Genomic DNA, 20,467 nt, shown 5'->3' with positions numbered 1-20,467 from the left:
CCCACAAACCTATCCACCCACCCGCATCCACCCCCACAAACCCATCCACCCACCCGCATCCACCCCCAACCCCACAAACCCACCCGCATCTGCCCCCACAAACCTCACCCTCCCACCTGCATCCACCCCCACAAACCTCACCCTCCCACACGCATCCACCCCTACAAACCTCACCCTCCCACATGCATCCACCCCCAACCCCACAAACCCACCCACCCACCCGCATCCACCCCCAACCCCACCGACCCACCTGCATCCACACCCACAAACCCCACCCACCCACTCGCATCCACCCCAACAAACCCACCCGCATTCACCCCCACCCCCACAAACCTATCCACCCACCCGCATCCACACCCACAAACCCCACCCACCCACCCGCATCCACACCCACAAACCCCACCCACCCACTCGCATCCACCCCCACAAACCCACCCGCATTCACCCCCACCCCCACAAACCCACCTGCATCCACCCCCACAAAACCACCCACCCACCCGCATCCACCCCCAACCCCACCCGCATCCACCCCCACAAACCCCACCCTCCCACCCGCATCCACCCCCACCCACCCACCTGCATCCACCCCCACAAAACCACCCACCCACCTGCATCCACCCCCAACCCCACCCGCATCCACCCCCACAAACCCCACCCTCCCACCCGCATCCACCCCCACCCACCCACCTGCATCCACCCCCACAAACCCACCCGCATCCAACCCCACTCCCACAAACCCACCCACCCACCCTAACCCCCACAAACCCACCCACCCACCCGCATCCACATCCACCCCCACAAACCCCACCCACCCACCCGCATCCACCCCTCGCCCCCACAGACCTGATCTGCCCAGCCAACAGAGGGTTTATGGCGTACAGCCAGTCGTGGAAATCTCTGTCGTCAACTGTCTGTAGCAGGTATCCCCGCGTCTTGGTTATCACGGAGAACACGTTCTGTGCCTGTGTACACACAACACACCATCGTCATCACAGAGAACACGTTCTGTGTCTGTGTACACACAACACACCATCATCACAGAGAACACGTTCTGTCTGTGTACAAACAACACATCATCATCACAGAGAACACGTTCTGTGCCTGTGTACACACAACACACCATCGTCATCACAGAGAACACGTTCTGTGTCTGTGTACACACAACACAACATCATCATCACAGAAAACACGTTATGTGTACACACAACACAACATCATCACAGAGAACACATTCTGTCTGTGTACAAACAACACATCATCATCACAGAGAACACATTCTGTGTCTGTGTACACACAACATCATCATCACAGAAAACACGTTCTGTGTACACACAACACAACATCATCACAGAGAACACATTCTGTCTGTGTACACACAACACATCATCATCACAGAAAACACGTTCTGTGCCTGTGTACACACAACACACCATCATCACAGAGAACACCTTCTGTGTCTGTGTACACACAACACAACATCATCATTACAGAAAACACGTTCTGTGTCTGTGTACACACAACACACCATCATCACAGAGAACATGTTCTGTGTCTGTGTACACACAACACACCATTGTCATCACAGAGAACACGTTCTCTGTTTGTGTACACACAACACAACATCATCACAGAGAACACATTCTGTCTGTGTACAAACAACACATCATCACACCTTCTTTGTCTGGGTACACACAACACAACATCATCATCACAGAGAACATGTTCTGTGTCTGAGTACACACAACACACCATCGTCATCACAGAGAACACGTTCTGTGTCTGTGTACACACAACACAACACCATCATCACAGAGAACACGTTCTGTGTCTGTGTACACACAACACACCATCGTCATCACAGAGAACACGTTCTGTGTCTGAGTACACACAACACAACATCATCATCACAGAGAACATGTTCTGTGTCTGAGTACACACAACACACCATCGTCATCACAGAGAACACGTTCTGTGTCTGTGTACACACAACACAACACCATCATCACAGAGAACACGTTCTGTGTCTGTGTACACACAACACACCATCGTCATCACAGAGAACACGTTCTGTGTCTGAGTACACACAACACAACATCATCATCACAGAGAACACGTTCTGTGTCTGTGACAACACAACATCATCACAGAGAACACGTTCTGTGTCTGTGTACACACATCATCACCACAGAGAACATGTTCTGTGTCTGTGTACACACAACACACCATCATCACAGAGAACACGTTCTGTGTCTGTGAACACACAACACAACATCATCACAGAGAACACGTTCTGTGTCTGTGTACACACAACACAACATCATCATCACAGAGAACACGTTCTGTGTCTGTGTACACACAACACACCATCATCACAGAGAACACGTTCTGTGTCTGTGTACACACAACACACCATCATCACAGAGAACATGTTCTGTGTCTGTGTACACACAACACACCATCATCACAGAGAACACGTTCTGTGTCTGTGTACACACAACACAACATCATCACAGAGAACATGTTCTGTGTCTGTGTACACACAACACACAATCATCACAGAGAACACGTTCTGTGTCTGTGTACACACAACACACCATCATCACAGAGAACACGTTCTGTGTCTGTGTACACACAACACACCATCATCACAGAGAACACGCTCTGTGTCTGTGTACATAAAACAAACCAACAAAACCATCATCATCATCAGAGACCAAACTCTAAGGGATTTACAAGCTTGGAGTCATTTGCACCAACATCCTTCCTGGGAAAACTGACTGAGAGCTGCCACTGGGCGCTCATTTGTTTCCTGTGTCATTCAGTTAGGTTTCCATCACACACACACACACACACATGGAGGCACACAAAAACACACACACACACCCACGGACACACACACACTCACACACATACCCCAGAGTGGAGTTTACTATGAAATTTTGCCAGGGACCAATTCTCTGATTGCTGTGGGTTCTTTTGCGTGCCCTATGAATCAACAGCAATGACAACCAACCAACCAACTGTCCCCCACACCCACGGACACATACACACTCACACACATACCCCAGAGTGGAGTTTACTATGAAATTTTGCCAGGGGCCAATTCTCTGATTGCTGTGGGTTCTTTTGCGTGCCCTATGAATCAACAGCAATGACAACAACCAACCAACTGTCCCCCACACCCACGGTGACCCACGGATGTACCTTGAGCAGTGCCTGCTCGTCTTCAGAGTACTGGATCTGTGCCGTGGCCAGGTTGATGATGGCTCGGATCACCGGGTCCTTCTCTCCGTTGTACAGGAACACGTAGGGACGGCGCACCACCTGCACAACACACCCTCCGATCAGTGCAAAAAGACACAGTTTCTTCAGTTTCGCAAGGAGGCGTCACTGTGTTCGGACTTCTGCTTCTTCTTCTGCATTCGTGGGCTGCAACTCCCACGTTCACTCGCATGTACACGAGTGGGCTTTTACGTGCATGACCGTTTTTACCCCGACATGTAGGCAGCCATACTCTGCTTTCGGGGGTGTGCATGCTGGGTATTTTCTTGTTTCCATAACCCACCGAACGCTGACATGGATTACAGAATCTTTAACGTGCGTATTAGATCTTCTGCATGCGTTTACACACGAAGGGGGTTCAGGCACTAAGCAGGTCTGCACATATGTTGACCTGGGAAATCTCCACCCTTTACCTACCAGGCGCCGTCACCATGATTCGTTTGGACAAATCTAAATACGCTACCCTACATCTGCCAAGCAGAAGCCTGACCAGCAGCGTAACCCAACGCCCTTGTCACGCCTTGAGTACATGCTTGTATTTATGTACCTATCAGAGTGGATTTCTTTTTCCATAATTTCGCCAGAGGACAACACTTTTGTTGCCATGGGTTCTTTTTCAGTGCGCCAAGTGCGTGCTGCACACGGGACCTCCGGTTTATCGTCTGATCTGAAAGACTAGACGGTAAGTTTGATTTTCCAGTCAGACTTGGGAGACAGGGCGATAGCGGGGTTCAAACTACATCCTAACAGACTCTACATCGGCAGATGAGCATCTTAACCATACTCACACCTTCCTCCTTAACTCACTCCAGACGAATAGTTTTCTCCCTTGCTTTTCCCTGCAGACGACCTTCTTCTTCTTCTTCTGCATTCACTCATATGCACACGAGTGGGCTTTTACGTGTATGACCGTTTTTACCCCGCCATGTAGGCAGCCATACTCCATTTTCGGGGGTGTGCATGCTGGGTATGTTCTTGTTTCCATAACCCACCGAACACTGACATGGATTACAGGATCTTTAACGTGTGTATTTGATCTTCTGCTTGCATATACACACGAAGGTTGTTCAGGCACTAGCATGTCTGCACATATGTTGACCTGGGAGATCGTAAAAATCTCCACCCTTTACCCACCAGGCGCTGTCACCATGATTCGAACCCAGGACCCTCAGATTGAAAGTCCAACGCTTTAACCACTCGGCTGTTGCGCCCGTCCTGCAGACGACCCATTTGTTGGGGTTAGGAAAAAAAATCACAAAAAATACAAAACACAAAGTTACTGAAAGAAAATCTCTGTACTTGACCCACTGACCTCTCTTCTAATGTCGTGTGTACGCCCGCCCCCTCCCTCTCTTCACAGCCCTCACAAGCTGAGTTACTGTCAGTACCTTCTTACTGGTAGCTTTCTTCACTGCAGATACTTTATTCAACATCTTCATCCTCCTCCTTGATGTTGAAACCTTCAGTTTGAAGCATTTCAATCACTTCAGCAGCAGTGAAAAGCTGCTGTCGTGATCTGGTTTGCTCCAAAACTTTCCACTTGTTAGCCTGTCATGTGGGGTACAGAGGTCAACGGCTCGCCAGCAAGTGTATAGTTACAGAATCCCATGAAGAAACTTTCCATTCGACCCTTGACACGTTTGCAATGCAATTGTTTTGCTACCCCATGAGGAAAACGTGGAAAAAATTTTAACTGTTGAAACCGTTATAGAGTTCCATCGCCTGGAACGCTGCCTTACGTCAGGAACGCTATAGCGTTCCATCGTCCAGAGTGAGTTAAACACTGAAAAGACACAACCACGTGCTGTAGCCAAGTGGTTAACTCTCTCTGGACGAAGCAAGCTCACGCATTCCTACACAAAACGTATTCGGATTCAGACGAAGGAATGGAATAGCATTCTCCGAAAGTAAAATTCCATCATGCGCTGTACACGTGATTTTGTGATTAGCCAAGCAGAGTGCGCTATTCTGGGTCACTCCACAATCGAACAGTATGACTGGTCAGTCTGGGATGTGTGGCCCGTCTCGCACACACGCTGACAAAGTCACTGACCGGTTGTCTGCTCGCGTGCCAGCCTGTTAGCAAAGCGGGCTCTTCTCAGAATGTTGTGAAGCGAACAAGGCAGTGACGGCAACGTTTTAGGGTTGCCAAAGTACTTGAAATGCTACAAACTGAAAGATCGGACATTGAAGAGGTGGATGATGACGAAGAAGAAAGCGAATTTAATGCAGAAAGCGAGCATGGGTATGGTGATTTGGGGTGAAAAATTGGCAGTATTTTCTACATATGGCAAAACTGTAAAAATAAGATGAGAAATTTGATTTTTTTTTTTTTTATATGTAATAGCTCAACACATAATAAACCAGTTCTGAAAGTTTCATTTCCTTACACAGTATTTTTTTTTTCCAAACCCTTACAAATGGGCCGTCTGTGGGGAAAAGCAAGGGAGAAAACTTGTCGTCCCGAGTGAGTTAAGAGTTGAGGACTGATGGCTTGAAACATGCAGGTTCAATTCCCAGTGGAGGTGAATTTTTGTCAGCTTGCAGCCAGCTCCTATACACAAGTTTGGGTGGTTTTTTTTTGGCTGCCCCATCATCTGCACCTTTTCAGTGGCATCACTCCCACACTGCTCATTCTGAGTCCCCCCCATACAAAGCCACAACCAGGCCTGTCTGTCACAGTCCCCCCCCCCCCCATACACAGCCACAACCAGGCCTGTCTGTCACAGCCCCCCCCAATACACAGCCACAACCAGGCCTGTCTGTCACAGTCCCCCCCCCCCCACCCCCCCAATACACAGCCACAACCAGGCCTCTCTGTCAAAGTCCCCCCCCCCATACACAGCCACAACCAGGCCTGTCTGTCACAGTCCCCCCCCCCCCACCCCCCCAATACACAGCCACAACCAGGCCTGTCTGTCACAGTCCCCCCCCCCCCCCCCCCCCAATACACAGCCACAACCAGGCCTGTCTGTCACAGTCCCCCCCCAATACACAGCCACAACCAGGCCTGTCTGTCACAGTCCCTCCCCCCCCCCCCCCAATACACAGCCACAACCAGGCCTGTCTGTCACAGTCCCCCCCCCATACACAGCCACAACCAGGCCTGTCTGTCACAGTCCCCCCCCATACACAGCCACAACCAGGCCTGTCTGTCACAGTCCCCCCCCCAATACACAGCCACAACCAGGCCTGTCTGTCACAGTCCCCCCCCACCCCCAATACACAGCCACAACCAGGCCTGTCTGTCACAGTCCCCCACTCTGGCAGTCCACAGGGAACCACCGATGTGCTCCTACACAGAGCTCAAAGTGCTGTGGACTCTAGGCTTAAATGGGAAGACTGGGAAAACAGTCAAGTATCATCCTCTTCAGGGATGTGTCCTGAAGTGTACTGCTCAAATTTCCTGACCAACGCAGAAAGTGTTTGCATCTCTCAGGCCTGGTTAAAGCCAGGGTATCATTATGAAAGGAAGCGTAGAGCACAGACTAGTCACAGTCACAGTCCCAAAACTATTTGGACCTCCATAGCATTCTCCTCCTCCTCCTTTGTCATAAAAAGACCCCAAAATGTCCCAGGTTCCGTGACCTTTCATGACCTCTTCTCACGGTGACCTCAGTTTTAACCTCCCTCCACTTCTGTGCTTGGGGTGTGTCCTGTCAAGGTCTTTGGTGTTGGCTGATTCATTGTGGGGGCTGTTGTTGAAGGGACAAGGTGGTGGTCTCCACCTTGGGAGGGGAAGGGGGGCGTGAGGGGGATGGGGGGGGGGGGGGGGGGGATTCTCACTCAGTCTGGTTTTGTGACTAAGTGATTGCTGTCGTCAGTATGGTACTCAGAAGTTAGTGTCCTTAGTATGTCAAATAAATTTTTTTTTTTTTTTTTAAAAGCACTTCTGACCACCACCAAAGTGACTCAGCAGCAGTGAAGGATCTCCTGTGGTGTATGGTCTCCTGACAAACGAGCACTGATAGTTCCCTGCTGACACTGGGATGTTACTGACAAACCTGGGCGTGGCTGTATGTGGGACTCTCGGAATGAGCGATGTAGGAGTAATGCCACTGACACGGTGCAGAAGATAGAGCGGAAACCCCCCCCAAAAAACAACAACAAAAAAACAATATTAAACAAAAAACAAAACAAAACAATCACACCCTGTTTTATGTATACCAGAAAATGTTTGTTCTCTTCAGAGGGGCATTCAGTCTTGCATTGAAGAAGTCTTGCTTTGGTTCTTCTTCTTCTCATTATTATCCTCCTCCATTAACTCTGTGAAGAGTCACTCAGGGTGAAAACCAATGGCAAATATTCCTCCCATGACTACATGAAATTGTTCAGAGATGGGTGAACAGCAACAAATCAATGCTAAACACTTACAGCACTATTAACTGAGGAAAAAGAAAACAAATATATACAAAAAGTTGAAAGTCCTGTAGCCATTCATGGCCCCAGGGACAGTAGATTCACGTCCACTGTGGAATGCTCAGCATCAGAAGACAAGGCCCAATCCTTTCCCTCTGCTGCTTTTAACTCTCTCCATACGAACGGCGAAAGAGATGACGTCAACAGCGTTTCACCCCAATTACCATCATCAAAATATTGCAAGCGGAAGGCTCTTATACTGAAGAGGTGAATGTTGACAAAGAATACCACAATTCTGACGACGGAAGCTAAAGCTTGGGTCACTCAGACACCCACTGGACATCCGAGTGGTCTGTGTAGAGGAGAAGAGAGGACTGGCCGTACTGAGTGAGTTAACCTTCACCACCATGTGTCTGGTGTGTGTGTGTGTGTGTGTTGGAGCTCATGTACGTTTATATGTATTTAACTGTGCTTTCATATCTGTGAAACTGCATGTTTGGTGCGTATCTGTTGTGCATGTGTGGATGTATGTGTGAATGTGTGTCTTCATGTTTTACATTTATTTGCTTATTTATCATCATTGTTATCTTATTTATTTATTTATTATTATTATTATTTTATTATTATTACTACTACCTTTTTTTAATATTATAATTATTATTTATTTATTCATTTATTTATTTATGTAAGCTTATCTATTATTTATTCACCTTTTTTTTTTTTTTTTTCTCAAGGCCTGACTAAGCGCGTTGGGTTACGCTGCTGGTCGGGAATCTGCTTGGCAGATGTGGTGTAGCGTATATGGATTTGTCCGAACGCAGTGACGCCTCCCTGAGCTACTGAAAACTGAAACTGAAACTTCACCACCACCTGGCCAGGCACCCCACCCATTCGTACCTCGGTGGAGACAGGAAAAATCAGAGTAAAGTGTCTTTCCCCAGGACACATCACCGTGCCAAAACAATTCAATTCAATTCAATTCAAAATACTTTATGACGGGCGCAATAGCCGAGTGGTTAAAGCGTTGGACTGTCAATATGAGGGTCCCGGGTTCGAATCACGGTGACGGCGCCTGGTGGGTGAAGGGTGGAGATTTTTACGATCTCCCAGGTCAACATATGTGCAGACCTGCTTAGTGCCTGAACCCCCTTCGTGTGTATATGCAAGCAGAAGATCAAATACGCACGTTAAAGATCCTGTAATCCATGTCAGCGTTCGGTGGGTTATGGAAACAAGAACATACCCAGCATGCACACCCCCGAAAACGGAGTATGGCTGCCTACATGGCGGGGTAAAAACGGTAATACACGTAAAAGCCCACTCGTGTGCATACAAGTGAACGCAGAACAAGAAAAAAAAACAACTTTATTATCTGCTTCAACCAAAAACAGAAAATCTTCTTTGGGCTCACTTAAAATAAAATGCGCGTCAGCAAAACTCAAAGAGAAAAAAAACAACAAAACAACTGATACACCCTTCACTTATCACCGTGCACACATCAATTATTATGTAAAAAGAAAAACATGTGGGTAAGATACTATTACATTATGATTCAGAGTGTAACAACCGTGTGTGTGTTGCGTGCGTGTCCGTGCGTGTGCGTTTCGGGCCTGGAAACTCTGAGCACCGGTGGACACGGGAACTGGACTCCAAACGCCTGACTGGTTTTGCCACGGCGCCTCCTAAAAAAGCAGAAAAAACATGTAAACTCACCACCCATTTCTTCATCCAGTTGCTGGCGATCTCATCCAGGATGTTGAGGTGGCCGCGGCGGGACACGATGGGTGAGACTCGAACCTCCTCCACGTCCGGCACGTAGAAGGGCGTTTCCACGGCGAGGGGCAGCGACAGGCGGCCATGTCGGTCATCCCTCCCTGGGGACAGTCCCCCACCTCCGCCACCAGAGGTCACCGCCACGTTCTCGCAGGATCGCGATGGCTGCAGGGGCATGGAGGTCACCGACCTGTTTGGGAATAAGCTGTGTGGAGATAGGACTGTTTAGGGACCAGTATTGTATTGCGTTGTGTCGTGTTGTGTTGTATTGTATTGTACTGTGTTGCATTTTATTGTGTTGTGTTGTACTGTACTGCGTTGTATTTCATTGTGTTGTGTTGTACTGTACTGCATTGTATTGTATTGCATGGTATTACTCATATCTGTGTTGTATTGCATAGCATATACTGTATTGTAATATTTTGCATTGCACTGTACTGTATTGCAATGTATTTTATCAAATTGCATAGTATTGCGTTTGCATCATGTTGTTCTGTATCATACTGCATTGCATTGCATCATATTGCACTCTGCTAAAAGTATTTCATTGCACTGCTTTGCATTGCATTGTACCTGCTCTTTTTTCTTTTCTTTTTTTTTCTTTTCCAGCAGATGCAGTATAGCACATACAGATCAGCCCACAAGGTTTGACACCTTGAAACTGAAAACTAAAACTGCATTTTTTTGGTATTGTACTGCATTGTACTGAATCATATCTATTGTACCCTACTGCACTGTATTTATCATACCCTATTGTATGCTGTAATATCATATCATATTGCAATGTATCATACACTACTGCCTGGTGTTGTGTTGTACCATTTTGCAAGTGTTGTATTGTACCATTTTGCAAGTGTTGTATCGTACCATTTTGCAAGTGTTGTACCATATCGTACCATTTTGCAAGTGTTGTATTGTACCATTTCGCAAGTGTTGTACCATTTTGCAAGTGTTGTACCATATCGTACCATTTTGCAAGTGTTGTATTGTACCATTTTGCAAGTGTTGTACCATTTTGCAAGTGTTGTATCGTACCATATTGCATGGTATCATACCATATTGCATAGTGTTGTATCGTACCAGGTGTTGTATCGTACTGGGTGTTGTATCGTACCATTTTGCATGGCACTGTATCGTACCATACTGCATTGTAACATACCATACTGCAAGGTGTTATATATCATACCACAAGGCATTGTATTGCACTACACTGCATTGCATCGCACCCTATCGCATGGCGGTGTATTCCACTGCACCACCACCCCCCCGACACCCACACCTTCACAGAGGAGCCACTCACCTGGCCAGGTCGGATGTGGAAGACACCATACTGATGCCCATGTTCTCACTTCCCCCGGACTCGCTGTCCTCGGAATTCACCGTCATGGTGGAGCTCAGCAACGAGTCCGCCACAGACTGCTCGGCACACCGGGCAAGGACAGACAAAAAGAAAAAATAAAGAAAGCGAACGGAGAGAGTTACCACTCTTTACTATTTGTTAATCATTTGTTTTATTTTATTTTTATCTATTTATTTATTTATCTATTTAATTATTTATTTTATTAATTTACTTTATTTCATTATTTTATCATTTTATTTTATTTATTTATGTATTTATTTATTTATTGATTGATTTATTTATTATTATTCTTTTTATTATTATTATTATTATTTTTGTACGCTTATAGCTGACTTCATCAAGTTTTTGCGCCTTATACATATTATTATTATTAGTAGTAGTAGTTCTGTTTTTTATGTATTTATCTTTTTTTTCCCCTCAAGGCCTGACTAAGCGCGTTGGGTTACGCTGCTGGTCAGGCATCTGCTTGGCAGATGTGGTGTAGCGTATATGGATTTGTCCGAACGCAGTGACGCCTCCTTGAGCTACTGAAACTGAAACTGTTAATCATTTCATCTCCTGGCCTCCTTATTTCTTAATTTCCAATTGAGAAACCACCGAGGCAACCATGTGTTTGTTTTGTATTTGTCCATGTGTTCTGTGTGGCTTGTTCAGGATTAAAGAGGCTATGCCAGTCTTGAATAAAAGCTAATTTGTGTTTGCACATTTCTTCTGCCTTTGCCACTGTGTGCACATGTCAAAGGATCGGTATAAGGACAGGCCCGGTGCTTCCTTTTTTGTTTTATTCACCTGTGTGCTAGCTGAATTGGTAGCGTAAGCAGCACTGACTTGAAGTTGTGTACCTTGTGAATGGAGAGAGTTACCACTCTTTACTATTTAGTTAATCATTTCATCTCCTGGCCTCATTATTTCTTAATTTCCTAAAGAAAATATACATACATGAACTGGACAGATGATCAGTTACTTTGCAGGGTAACAAAATTCCACACATTTCCAGACCTTCTTCAGAACAGAGTGAAAGTTTCCCATACCAAACACAGAACCAAAACGGAGTCAAATATTTGGATGCTACACCGGTGATGAGGCTCATGGAAATCCCAAGACTTCAAGACTCTTTACAGGCGACACAAAACACAATGGCAGTGTCATGATCTTTTTACTCCATATTTCCCCCAAATAAATAAGACTCTCTATGGGCGACACAAAACACAATGGCAGTGTCATGATCTTTTTACTCCATATTTCCCCAAAATAAATAAGACTCTTCACGGGTGACACAAAACACAATGGCAGTGTCATGATCTTTTTACCTCATATTTCCCCCAAATAAAACCCCGACTCATAGCAGGAGTGTCATGATCTCCCCCCCCCCTCCCCCCCCACACACACACAACATCTAAAAAACCCCAAAACCTCACAACAGCAATGTCATGATCTTTTTACCCAACACCCTCCCAAGAAATAACAATCATAACAGCAGCGTCCTGTTCTTTTTACCCCAACTTTCCCAAATGACAGTGTCATATTTTTACCCCACATTCCCCTACCCCCCCACCTCAGAAAAACCAACAACAGACTCACAGCAGCAGTGTCGACAGGGGGAGGCTTCAGAGGCAGCTTCCCTTGCAGCATGAGCCGAGCGCAGCGTGCCATCAGACGCGTGTCCTTGTCGCCCGACATCTGCAGCGCGTATATGTCCCGTGCGTCGCCCCCACCCACTTCCTGTACACAGCACACACACACACACACGCAAACATACACACACACACACATGGACTGTGTTGGTTCATTTTCATCAGTACACATCAGTAAAACATCACTACACATATGTGTCAATTATTAGTATATGTTTGTGTCAATTATTACTACATGTTTGTGTCAATTATCATTACAAGTTTGTATCAATCACTGCTATATCACAATACATCTGTGTCAGTTATTACTGCATGTTTGTGCCAATTTTCACTATGTGTTTGCGCCAATTATCACTACACGTAACATGTCTGTGTCAATTATCACTACACGTAACATGTCTGCGTCAATTATCACTGCACATTTGTATCCATTATTACTAAGTATCTGTGTCAATTATGACCACACATTTGTGTCAATTATCACCACATCATAGTGTCAATTATCACTACATGCCTGAGTCAAGTATCACTACAGATTTGTATCAATTATCACTACATGCCTGAGTCAAATATCACTAAAGATTTGTATCAATTATCACTACATGCCTGAGTCAAATATCACTACAGATTTGTATCAATTATCACTACATGCCTGAGTCAAATATCACTACAGATTTGTATCAATTATCACTACATGCCTGAGTCAAATATCACTACAGATTTGTATCAATTATCACTTCATGCCTGAGTCAAATATCACTACAGATCTGTATCAATTATCACTACATGTCCAGCGAGGGGAAGAAACTACTGGCGACTCTGGGATTTGATCCCGTGCGCTCAGATTCTCTCGCTTCCTGGGCAGACGCGTTAAGCCGCCACTCCACACACACCTGTCAGCAGCAGTCAAGGGGTTAACCAATTAACCCTCCTCACAACGCATTCCCAGCACAAGCAACCTACCCTCACCTCCTTGATATCCACATCCTTGGCGTTCTCGTCACCACCAGCATCGACGACGATAGCCGGGTTGGTAGTGGTGGTGGTGGTGGTGGTGTTGTTGTCGGTGGTGGTGGTGGTGGGTGGTGAGGGTGGCCGGGGGGAGGAGTCGCGGGCCTTGGCGCGGGCGTTGTGCACTTCCTTGTCCAGCTTGGCCAGCTCCTGTGTGCGGTGCTGCTCCGTCAGCTTCTCTCGCAGCAGCAACACGTGGCGCGTCTTCTCCACCTGGGGGGGCCGCCGGCAGCAATGGGACACAACAACAACAACACTCTCTCATCATTTATAAACTAAAGTGGCACAGTGCCATTATTGTTGTTAGTATGGGGCTTAGTAGGTGGTGTCCTAAGTACGTAAAATCAGAACAGGCACCACTGAACACCACCGAAGTGACTCAGCAGCAGTGCAGGGTCTCCTCTGGTGTGTGGCCTCCTGGTGACCTAACATCGACGGTTCCCTGTAGACTGCCGATGCTGGAACTGCGTTGGACGAACCTGGGTGTGTCCATGTATGGGGGAATCTAAATGAGTGGCGTGGGAGTAATGCCACTGAAATGGCGCAGATGATGGGGCAGCAAAAAAAAAAAAAAAAAAAAAAAAAAAAAAAAAAAAAAAAGCGGCACAGTGATGTTACTCTTTGCCTTATTTATTGGGGCAACTTGACAATGTCACTCTCTCATTCATCTATTGCGGCATCGCGACAGTGTAACTCTCTCTGTTATTTATTGGGGCAATGCGACAATGTAACTCTCTCCGTTATTTATTGGGGCATTGCGACAATGTAATTCTCTCCGTTATTTATTGAGGCAACACAATAATGTTACTCTCTCCTTCATTTATTGGGGCAACACAATAATATAACTCTCTTGTTTATTTATTGGGGCAATGCAATAATGTAACTCTTTCCGTTATTTATTGGGGCATTGCGACAATGTAATTCTCTCCGTTATTTATTGAGGCAACACAATAATGTTACTCTCTCCTTCATTTATTGGGGCAACACAATAATATAACTCTCTTGTTTATTTATTGGGGCAATGCAATAATGTAACTCTTTCCGTTATTTATTGGGGCATTGCGACAATGTAATTCTCTCCGTTATTTATTGAGGCAACACAATAATGTTACTCTCTCCTTCATTTATTGGGGCAACACAATAATATAACTCTCTTGTTTATTTATTGGGGCAATGCAATAATGTAACTCTTTCCGTTATTTATTGGGGCATTGCGACAATGTAATTCTCTCCGTTATTTATTGAGGCAACACAATAATGTTACTCTCTCCTTCATTTATTGGGGCAACACAATAATATAACTCTCTTGTTTATTTATTGGGGCAACGCAGTAATGTAACTCTTTCCGTTATTTATTGGGGCATTGCGACAATGTAATTCTCTCCGTTATTTATTGAGGCAACACAATAATGTTACTCTCTCCTTCATTTATTGGGGCAACACAATAATATAACTCTCTTGTTTATTTATTGGGGCAATGCAATAATGTAACTCTTTCCGTTATTTATTGGGGCATTGCGACAATATAATTCTCTCCGTTATTTATTGAGGCAACACAATAATGTTACTCTCTCCTTCATTTATTGGGGCAACACAATAATATAACTCTCTTGTTTATTTATTGGGGCAATGCAATAATGTAACTCTTTCCGTTATTTATTGGGGCAATGCAACAATGTAATTCTCTCCGTTATTTATTGAGGCAACACAATAATGTTACGCTCTCCTTCATTTATTGGGGCAACACAATAATATAACTCTCTTGTTTATTTATTGGGGCAACGCAGTAATGTAACTCTCTCATTGTTTATTATTGGGGCTACACAATAACGTATCTTTTTTTTTTTTTTTTTTGCTGCCCCATCATCTGCACCGTTTCAGTGGCATTACTCCCACACCGCTCATTTAGATTCCTCCATACACGGACACACCCTGGTTCGTCCGTCGCAGTTCCAGCGTCGGCAGTCCACAGGGAACCATCAATGTTAGGTCGCCAGGAGGCTACACACCAGAGGAGACCCTGCACTGCTACTGAGTCACTTTGGTGGTGTTCAGTGGTGCCTGTTCTGATTTTACGTACTTAGGACACCACCTACTAAGCCCCCTACTAACGACAATAATGGCTTACAAGGCTGTACTCTACGCTTCCTGTCATGATGATATCCCGGTGTTAACCAGGCCCGAGGGATACAGACACTTGCAGTGTTGGTCAGGTAATTAGAGCAACACACCCAAAGACGCATCCTTGAAGTGGATGACACTCGACTGTGTGGTCCCAGTCTCCCCATTTAAGCCCACAGCACACTCAACTCTGGGTAGGAGCCGGCCACGGGCTGAAAAACCCACCTCCGCTGGGATTCGAACCCGCGTCCTCCCAGCCGTCAGTCCGCGACACTAACTACTTCGCCACGGCGGCTGGTCGAATCTCTCATTATTTACTGGAGGAATTAATGTATATTATGTCCATCACTCAACAACAGCAGTGACAGTGAAAGTTAAGTGGCAGCAAGGCAACACAGCAACGTTACTCTCTTTTGATCTTTTGGGGCAACACAACAATGTCACTCACTATCTGAATCTGACTATTCATATTGGTCAACCTGACATCACTACCTTGTATTTCATTTGGTTAAACACAACTTTGTCACTAAGTGAATCTCCTCCTTTATTGGGGCAACACAACATCGTAACTCTCATTATTTATTGGGGCAATGTGACAATGTAACTCTACTGCTATCCATTGGGTAAACACAACAATGTAACTATGTGAATCTCATCATTTACTGGGGCAACACAATAACATAACTCTCTCATTATATATTGGGGCAAAGCGACAATGTAACTTTCTTTTTATCTACTGGAGGAATCAATGCAGAATTAAAAGTAAAAACGAATAAACAAGCACATTTTGAGCACACAATCACAACTAACACACACAGTCACACACACACTCATAATAATAATAATAATGATAATAATAATAATAATAATAATGATCATATTTATATAGCGCTGAATCTTGTGCAGAGACAAATCAAAGCGCTTTCACTCCAGTCATCCACATGCATGCATAATTCTAAAACTGAAGAAACTGAAGACAAGGAAGAGGCAGGGGAGGGAGGCTATCTTGTGAAGAGGTGGGTTTTAAGGCCAGACTTGAAAGAGCTGAGTGAGGAGACCTGACGAAGCGAAAGAGGAAGTTCATTCCAAACGCAAGGTCCAGAGACAAGAGAAAGAACGGCGTCCAACATTGGCAGTGTTTGAATCTGGGTACACATATATACTCACAACAAACACATACACTCACTCACACACTCTCTCACACACACACACTCACACATACATGTATACTTCACCACTCACACTTCAAACCAGCACATACCCCCACCCATCGACCTCACCACTCACACCCACACACACCAAACCAGCACACACACACACACACACACACACACACACACACACACCGCACAGCGTCCTCACCAGCTGAAGACGGGTCAGTTTCTCCAGCTCCCACTGGTGGTCGAGGAGGAGGGAGTCACCGCGAGGGCGCCACCCATTCAGGTTCTCCTCGCCCCGCACGTAGGTGGACGACGTGTCCAGCACACGTCGCCTTCGTCGCTCCACACCTGGTGACACGGCAAGCACAGGTTTTTTTTATTTATTTATTTTTTTTTTTACAGTTCACCATCATTATCATAATCTGTGTAACGCTTTCACTGCCAAGTTTCTGTGTGAAAAAAAACAAAAAACACACACTCCCCAGCACCAAGTGTTTCAGAAACGACGCTTTCAGTCAAAGGCTTCAGTTCATGTCAAAACAACGCAAAGGACTTGATCACTTCAAACTGGGTCAGGGGGCAAAGGTTAGTCATTGTTCTATTGGCTGGAAACTGGCTGCAGCTGTTAAGCTTTGTTACAATGTGAAAAACGGTCTCATCAACATCGTGACCCCTTGATATCAACAAAGTCACAAAAGAAGAGAAAACGTGACTTTAAAATTTGAATGATTTTATTTTATTTTTTTTTCGTTATCCTTGAGAGTTCCCCGTAAGCAGAAAACATAACATTGGCAGATTACTGATTCGATTCTTTTTAATCAACACACAAGAAATTTGAATATTTTGAAAGAAAGAAAGATGGGGGGGGGGGGGGGGGGGGAGAGAAAAAATCTTAAGACAGTTCCCAGAAAAAAACCCTGAACCAGTGAAGTCAAATAAAAACCAGCCAAAACAGAAAAAGTAGGCAGAAATAAAAAGAAGATAACACCAGACACAGACAACAAGAAGTGCCATCAAACGCTACGACACAACAACCACTTCTACCTGTGAATGACAGGACAGCACGTCACACAACACAACAACAACCACCTCTACCTGTGAATGACAGGACAGCACGTCACACAACACAACAACAACCACCTCTACCTGTGAATGACAGGACAGCACGTCACACAACACAACAACAACCACCTCTACCTGTGAATGACAGGACAGCACGTCACACAACACAACAACACAACTGGACACCACTAAACAACACCCCTGGACTACACAGACAACGACACACCTCGACTACACAAGATGCCTACACACCTGGACAACACTAAACAACAACACACCTGGACGACACAGACAACACACCTGGACTAAACAAGACAACACCTGGACGACACAGACAACACACCTGGACTACACAAGATGCCTACACACCTGGACGACACTAAACAACAACACACCTGGACTAAACAAGACAACACCTGGACTACACAAGATGACAACACACCTGGACAACACAATATGAAAACACACATGGAAATTACCTGTGACTGACACAAAGAAGAAAACACATCTGGACTACAGAAAACAGCATCACATGACAACACAAAGACGACAATACTCCTGGGAACTAACTACCTGTGCGACTGACACAAAGACGTCAACACATCTGAACTACCTGGGACTGATACAAAAAACAACAACACACCAAGGAATTAACTGTGTGATTGACACTAAGATGACTACACATCTGGGAACTACCAGTGCGAATGACAACACACCTAGACTACACAAAGATGACAACACGCTTGGACTACCTGTGATTGACAAGACAAAAACTGGGAACTATCCACCTGTGGGACCAACACAAAGACGACAACACACCTCGGAACTACCTGTGCAATTGACAACACATGTGGACTACACAAAGATGACAACATGCTGGACTAACTGTGACTGACAAGACAACAACACACCTGAGAACTATCTACCTATGGGACCAACACTGAGACAACACACCTGGACTACCTGTGCGAATGACAACACACCTTGACTGCACAAAGACGACAACACACTTGGGACTAACTGTGACTGACAACACGACAACACATCTGGGAACCATCTACCTGTGGGACTAAGATTAACACCAAGACAACAACACATCTGGACTACCTGTGACTGACAAGATGACAACACACCTGGGAACTACCTACCTGTGAAACTGAGGCTAACACAGAGATGACCACACACCTGGACTACCTGTCACTGACACGACAACACATCTGGAAACCATCTACCTGTGGGACTAAGACTAACACCAAGATGACAACACACCTGGACTACCTGTAACTGATGACAACACACCTGGGAATTATCTACCTGTGGGACTAAGACTAACACCAAGACGACAACACATCTGGCCTACTCGTGACTGACAAGACGACAACACACCTGAGAACTATCTACATGTGGGACTGAGACCAACACAGAGACAACAACACACCTGGACTACCTGAGTCAGAGGACTTGCGCAGAAGCAGCTCGTAGATGCCGGTCACCTTGTTGCAGTCCGAGGAGCGCGAACCGCCAAACAGCGACTTGAGGGCTCTGAAACGTGGGCTGCCGTGAAGCGAGTCAGCGTTCACGCAACCGACGACAACAAACAACATCGACACGGTAAACATCACCATCACAACACCAAACCATCACACAACACCTCAAGCCAAGTGATTATCATGGCTGTGTCAGAATTGTCATTGAAAAAAACAACAACAACAACAAAAAAACCAAATCGAACAAACACTAACAAACAAAAAGACGAAAACGAGAAGCAAACAAAATTCGTGTCAACAGTCTTTGTTGCATGAACATTTTTTTTTTCTTTTCTTTTATTTTTTAATTTGAACAAGTTTATGTGAGGAGTTTTGTGTGAGCAATAGATTCTTCTTTCTGACTTACAATCTTTAGTGAACACTTTCATTTTGATCTGAGACTTCAATGTTTTTTTGGGGGTGGACACTTATTTTCCTCAAGTTCAGAAAGGTCTGCCTCCAATTACCTAAACTGTAAGAATGATGGAAGCCTGATACAATTGGCACACATAACCTGACTTTACATTCAATATTTTCCTGTGAAATGGGCTTACTCACGTGAAAAGATACATTAGTATTTTGTTTTTTTGTATTTTGTATTTCTTTATATCACAACAGATTTCTCTGTGTGAAATTCGGGCTGCTCTCCCCAGGGAGAGCGCGTCACTACACTACACCGCCACCCATTTTTTAAATATTTTTTCCTGCGTGCAGTTTTATTTGTTTTTCCTATCAAAGTGAATTTTTCTACAGAATTTTGCCAGGAACAACCCTTTAGTTGCTGTGGGTTCTTTTCTGTGCGCTAAGTGCATGCTACACACGGGACCTCAGTTTATCATCTCATCTGAATGACTAGCGTCCAGACCACCACTGAAGGTCTAGTGGAGGGAGAAAAAATATCGGCGGCTGAGCCGTGATTCGAACCAGCACACTCTCGCTCTCGCTTCCTAGGCAGACGCGTTACCTCTAGGCCATCACTCCACTATTATCACTAAGAAATGAAAGTTTCTGGATTCGTAGTAAAAACCGAAGATTTCTCAGACAGTTCTGACAAGTGATAACACCATACCAAAGGCGGGTCACACCACATCAATACTAGCCATGATGTACACACTAGACACTGGTACAGGGCAGGCAGGACAGGAAGACACAATAACTGGCTTGGTTATAGGAAAAAAA

At 45.3% G+C, this 20,467-nt stretch overlaps 1 protein-coding gene across 1 annotated transcript in view; it reads right to left on the bottom strand.

Moving 5' to 3' along the window:
• Positions 1-20,467, bottom strand: part of LOC143301915 (kinesin-like protein unc-104) — a 174,959-nt gene that overhangs the window by 2,364 nt on the left and 152,128 nt on the right. The window contains exons 39-46 of the mRNA XM_076616358.1: positions 19,201-19,316; positions 16,903-17,048; positions 13,378-13,632; positions 12,356-12,496; positions 10,715-10,830; positions 9,355-9,619; positions 3,205-3,324; positions 844-962 (exon numbers count right to left, since the gene is read on the bottom strand). Of these exons, the coding sequence (XP_076472473.1) occupies positions 844-962; positions 3,205-3,324; positions 9,355-9,619; positions 10,715-10,830; positions 12,356-12,496; positions 13,378-13,632; positions 16,903-17,048; positions 19,201-19,316 (1,278 nt within the window). The remainder of the gene's footprint in view (positions 1-843; positions 963-3,204; positions 3,325-9,354; positions 9,620-10,714; positions 10,831-12,355; positions 12,497-13,377; positions 13,633-16,902; positions 17,049-19,200; positions 19,317-20,467) is intronic.

Source organism: Babylonia areolata, chromosome 28, assembly GCF_041734735.1.
Source record: "Babylonia areolata isolate BAREFJ2019XMU chromosome 28, ASM4173473v1, whole genome shotgun sequence".
NCBI classification, from domain to species: Eukaryota; Metazoa; Mollusca; class Gastropoda; order Neogastropoda; family Buccinidae; genus Babylonia; species Babylonia areolata.
The sequence above is the reverse complement of the archived record's forward strand: the minus strand, read 5'-3'. Positions and strand labels throughout refer to the sequence as shown.